The 6000-nt window shown below is 37.1% G+C and overlaps 1 protein-coding gene across 7 annotated transcripts in view; it reads right to left on the bottom strand.

Moving 5' to 3' along the window:
* Positions 1-1999: 1999 nt before the first annotated feature.
* Positions 2000-6000, bottom strand: part of TPD52L2 (TPD52 like 2) — a 34100-nt gene continuing 30099 nt past the window's right edge. For all 7 annotated transcript variants that reach the window (XM_044663884.1, XM_044663885.1, XM_044663886.1 and 4 more), the window contains 2 exons: positions 4515-4563; positions 2000-3868 (listed from right to left, as the gene is read on the bottom strand). In XM_044663884.1, the coding sequence (XP_044519819.1) occupies positions 3773-3868; positions 4515-4563 (145 nt within the window). In that variant the 3' untranslated portion in view covers positions 2000-3772. The remainder of the gene's footprint in view (positions 3869-4514; positions 4564-6000) is intronic.

Here is a 6000-nt window from a genome sequence, read left to right as displayed (position 1 = left end):
GCCATTTAACATTTTTCTCATTGGTTTGGATAAAGGCATAAATTGTATGTTCGATTTGTTGATCACATGGAGCTAGAGGGAACCGCCAGAACAGTGGAGAGCAGGCAGGCTCCAAAAGTTTCTTGAAAGCTAGAAATAAGGATAGACAAATTCTGAAAAAGTTAGGAGTTTTAGTTGTATGCAACATGAATCAGCAATGCAATGTGGCAGCTAAAAAAGCTATTGGGAAAGAGCTGCTTTAAGGACCTAGCTTTCAAGAAAAGGGAACCAATAATACTGAAATCTACCCATGTCAAACCTCTTTGGAACACTCTCTTGAGTTCTAAGTACCACAGTTTAAGAACTTTGATTAGCTAGACTAAAGTATTCAAAGGGCAATCAGAATGATGAAAGGCCTTGAATCTATGATAGATGAAGATCAGTGAAAGGAAGAGGCATGATTGATCTAGTGAAGAGAAGACTAGGTGGGGGGTGGGGGTGGGCATGATAGCTATTTTCAAGTATTTGAAGGGTTGTCATTTAGGGGAAGGTTTAGACTTGTTCTATTTGGCCCCAGGGGGCAGAACTAGGAGCAATTGGTAGAATTTACAGAGGCAAATTTAGGCTTACTGTGAGGAAAACTTCCTATTAGAGGTGCCCCAAAGGGAAGGAGGCTTCTTTGAGAGGTGGTGGCTCCCCTTTCCCTAGAGATCTTCAAATATTTGTCAGATGGGCCCTGAGATCCCTAAGTTTCTGTAATTCTAGGAGCTGCTATTCAGGAAAAAGTAAAATTTCTGGGCCCTGCCTTTAATATGTCCCATCTTTAGTCTCAGTAAAAGAGAGAAATAAGCAAAGGAGAATCAATCTAGTACAGTGAAGGTGAAACTTTTAGAGACCTTAGAGACCAAGTGCCCAAACTACAACCCTCATGCCAAATGTGAGCCCCCACCCCCCCCACCCCCAGACAGGGGAGGGAGGAAGTGCTCCCATTGGGCTGCTGGGCAGAAGGGCAAGTGATGTCAGAAATGTCCTCAGGCACATGTGGAGAGGGGGAAGGGAGCAGCCCCCTCTGGCACATGTGTCATAGGTTTGCCAACATGGATCTAGTAGAAGCTATGTGGAATTATAGGGCTATAAAACCATGCGATTTATAGCTGAAAGAACCCTAAAGGCCATTTTATCCTAATTTTACAGAGGAAACTTGAGGCCCCTAAGGGGAAATAACTGGTCCAAGATAACATATACTTGAGCTGACATTCCATCCAAATCTTCTGACTCTAATCCAGTGCTGAGGCCTTAATTTATACCTTTTATACGATTCCTAACATATTTTACCATCTGACTGAAGATCATAAGATCAGAGATTTAGAAGGAACCTTAGACATTATGACCTCATTTTATATTTACAATGGAAACTAAGGCCCAAAGATTTGCCCACAGTCACACAGCTAATAAGTATCCAAAGCATGATTCCAAAAGTGGAATGGCCACTAGATATCTTCAACCCAAAGTTTGGTGATGACCACTTATTGGTAATATTGTGGGATATCTTTTCCAGTACTGGTTGGACTAAATGGTTGCTGAAGCCTCTTTCAACTATGCGATTCTTTGATTCTTGTTCTTTGATACAATGAACTATCTTGAGCCATTCATCCTGCAGCTGAACGAACTTACACATTAGGGGAAAGTTACAAAGGCATGTCAATTTGGGTCAAACTTGTTGTGCAACTCAAATGAGAAAGTACATGGAGAACTTTTCAAACATTATATACATGTCATCTATTATTGTTAATAATAAAATACTCCTAACACCTTAAGAGAACCATATTTTAGAACTACTCACTAAATCTTCAACTGTTAACCCAGTTAAATTTGTAGCTGTATAGTCTGCAAGAAGCTTTTATCCTTTATAACATAACAGAAGATCATTAGTATTTCTGCTAGATTCAGAAATTCAAATTTCCCCCTATAAAACAGTAAAAAACAAAAACAAAAACAAAAAAAAACCCTATCATACATGTTTAGTTTTTTTATCCCGAAAGGAATAATTTATTGACAAATACCCAATATCCAGTTTAAGGAGAAGAAAGATTTCCCATCCCTGCATCTTCCTTTTCCTTATTGTTCCCCAACAAATTCAGCCACAAATAATAAAACTTGATAAAAAGAACTACAAAGTATGTTTCCTACTGCATCTGCCTTCTAACATTGCATGGAATGCAGCCCCCAGGATTAATAAACAGATACTAGTGTATTAGAACTTGCTTCTCTAGAGAGCATTAAGGCTGAACAAAACAGGATCACCTTGGTCTGGAGGGAACATTTCTTCAGCCAGCGAGATTTTATTGATATGTATACAAGCAAACAGACTTTAATCCCACTGCTGAGAGCCAATAAGGCACAAAACTTCACCCTCAAAATGATGCGTCACATTAGGCAGGGCAATTGCCTTGAGAAATAATGCCAAATGGCATAATTTTGAAAACAGAAAAGAAAAAAGTCTCAGAGCTCCTGAGAAAGTTGGATATTAGGAAGTTGACAAAATCCCAAGTCAGACTCCTGCTAATCCATATCAACTCTTTCCATCCACCTCCAGCCTGTCTTGGGAGAGTCTAGTCCTGCTTCTCATTAAATCTATTTTCTGAATTTATATCTGCTGTAAACAATGGCAAATTCAGATTTATAGACCAATAATGTACAATCATTTGGGCTAATTCTTAAGGAGAAAAGCCAATAGGACAGGGGTTGACTGGCTGTTGTCACTTAAAAGTTGCTTAAGATAAAGGTTTATCTCTCATTTGGTTCTGACATTCCCTGCTGTCTAGCAGGCTTTGAACTGATTAGCAAAAGTTAGGAACCTGCTAGCTGCTGCTGCAGCAATTCAGAGGAGAATAGAGAAGCAAGTTTCATACACTCAAAGTTAGGGAGTGAGCTAGATAAACACATCAAGTGGCAAAAGCATGCTGCCACAAGGGTTAAAAGCAAAACCACAGAGTGCTCAAAACCCAGCTTTAGAACTCTCAATTTCTTTATATAAAAAGATTATAAACGAGTAAAGCATAAGGTGATGTAAGGCTTGCATTTCGGCTTCAGAATTCCAAGATAATATTTATCTAACATGAGGCTAATGCTGCTTTGCTTTGTTTTGATTTTTGAAAAGTCCACTGCATTTAAAAAATAAAGATTTTTGTTTTGTTAAAGCTTGAGCATTTGTGTAACAACCAGGCAGCTGCTAATTAGAATCTCCTTTCTGGGGGGCTCAGGAAAATGGACAGTTTTATATCCTGACAATCATATTTTTGGGAAAAAATAGTTGAGCTAGTTAGAATCTTTTAGGTTACTTATAGGAGCTTTCAGAATTTGAGGGAAGAGAAAAAAGAAGCAAAATTTTCAAAGGATTTGTTCCATAATTATACTTCTTTCCATTCTCAAACAGAAATCTTTTTGGACATTCAGCTAAGCTATGTAGTGTTTTCCAAATGGGAGCTCACACCTTCGACTCAAAAGACCCTTTCTATATACTCAATGAGGAAATTATGCCCATTTAAGTGTACCTCCCAGAAAGATTAGCACAGTGATACATTTCATCTATAAACTTTAGTGTAAAATATCTGTGTATAAAACTTCTTTTGTCCTCTATTTTACTCAAATCCAGCAGCAAGTGTCTATGTATGTATGGATATGAATTCTCAAAACTGGACTCTGTCCATTTCCTGGTTTGAATTATCATTATATTGTTTTGTTTTTTCCTGCAGAGTTGCTCATGACGAGTTGAGAGGATTCTTGAAGTTGTCTAGAAAGGAGCATGATCCTGCAGAGGTTTATCACTGCTTCCTGTTGGTGAAGGAAGATTGTCACTGTCATTCTCTCTGCCACCGACGACTTTGGACTGCAAAGGGGCAGAGACAAAGAAAGAAAAATATATAAGAGCAATGGTTCTAAACTGGATATATTCCCTAAGAACTCTGGTCAATGCCATGGTCAATCCTGACTTAAAAAGATTAATAATTAAGTAGGCCATTCTCCCACCCCTTGATAGAAAAAAGGCAGACTACAGTGGAAGGGCCAAAATAAGCTATACATTTTCAGACATAGCCAATATATTGATTAATTTTATTTGCTTATGTGCATTTGTTAAATGGAAAAATTTGGAAAAAGGATGGAAGGGAGAAAGAAGTTAATGGGAACTGATGGGGTGGGGCAGAAAAGAGAATCAATAAAACAAAACAAAATTTCAGAAGGAAAAAAGATCAGAAGGTACATAAGTAGGATAATTTTCCTATTCATTAAGTTTAATATACTATTTAAGAACAAATTGTACATATAAGTTCAAGACTTAAAGTATAATCTTGCTATTTATATAATGGAATGTTTGTGTTGATTAAAATTATAATAAAAATATTTAATTTCTAAAATAGACATTTTCAAAATGTACTCAGGTCTTATAAGTCTTCTCTTGAGATTAAACTTTTCTCTTAAGTAGCTGTACTTACAGAAAAAACTTAAAACAGTTGATTAGTTATAAGTATTACTACCTTTATGGTCCCAACTCGATCTTCAAAAGACTTGAAAGTCGCAGAGTTCCTTTAAAAAGACAGAGGGGATATCAATTGTAAGGAGCAAGTGAAATACTTTCACCTGGAAAAATTGCTTCTGGAGAGAAGTCTCAATTAAAAACATCTCCTTTGGTCCTAACAGTAGTCAGTCAGGAAACAGACATATAAAATGATTAATTTGGTCAAGCACCCTCTGCTGTTGCTGATACCTCCCATCTTCTATAGCCTTGCTCAACTTGTCTCTCATGTCTGGAATACATTACCTCCTTATCTCTACCCAGAGATTCCTTCAGAGCTCAACATAGGTGCCAACTATTCTATGAGAGCTTTTCTGGTGCCCCTAATTATTAGCATTCTTCTTAAAATTACTTTGTATTGTTTTGTTTACTTGAATAACTGTTGTATCCTCCATCTCCTTTCCTCCCAGTAGAATTGAGGCTACTTTCCAGCAGAAACAATTCATTTGACTCTTATCTCCAGCACCTTGGATAGTACTTCACATTTAGCATCAACCTGAAATGAATCAGTGACTTCTTCAAATGTGCTTTCCACTCAACAACAGCCCTTCCCTTTGCATCTTAGATACTTATGTACAGGTTTTCTCCCTCCCTCCCTTAGATTCTAAATTCCTTGAGAAAAAGAACAAAATTTTTCTTCATCTTTGCATCTCCAATACTGTGCAGTACCTTGCAAAATAGTGGGTATTTAGCATGTTTGAGGACTATGTCAAGTAAAGGTATAAAGCACTTATAAATTATAATAGGTTCACAAAAAGATTTCTTTGATGGAGTTCACACTTATACAATCTAATCTTTACATGGAGATTTTTCCATATATAGCCAACCTTGAAGAAACTGATGTAAAATTAGCAATCTGGACTGAAAACTGTGACTTGGGTTTAGAGTAGACACAAGGGAGTGCTGGGCTATTAACAAATATATTAAGTTCATAGTAATGTTCAAATTTGCTGTATAGATTTAAGATAACAGGAATTCAGAGGTGTAATACGTTCTTTAGCAATCACTAAAATAAATAACTGAAAAAAGAAGAGCTGCAGACTATGAATAAAGAAAGATATAAAAGAAAAGAAGCAAGGAGAATCAGCTCCAGGGCTCCAAAGTGACCTCATTTACATAATCTTATTTTCTTCAAACGAGCAAATCACCCACTCCACCCAGGAACATTTCAAAACAAATGCATCTATTACCTTTCAGGGCAATAGCTGGCTTACAGGAAATTCCAGATATGAATGCCAAACTAGATTTTACAAGTGGCCACAAGGAGTTTAAAATAGAAGTTTCCTGAAAGTTAGCTCCAGGGCTGGTTCATAATACTTAACACAGTTTAATGCGAAGATAAGCAGATTATGTCTATGGAGGTTTAAAAATATTTCCCAAACTTCCACCACTTGGGCTCAAATAAAACAGTTCCACATAAACAGTTCTGGTGCCACATGAAGCCAAAA

The sequence above is a fragment of the Gracilinanus agilis genome, chromosome 2 (genome assembly GCF_016433145.1).
Source record: "Gracilinanus agilis isolate LMUSP501 chromosome 2, AgileGrace, whole genome shotgun sequence".
Taxonomy (NCBI): domain Eukaryota; kingdom Metazoa; phylum Chordata; class Mammalia; order Didelphimorphia; family Didelphidae; genus Gracilinanus; species Gracilinanus agilis.
Note: the sequence above shows the minus strand (reverse complement) of the source record. Positions and strands in the feature narration are given on the sequence as shown.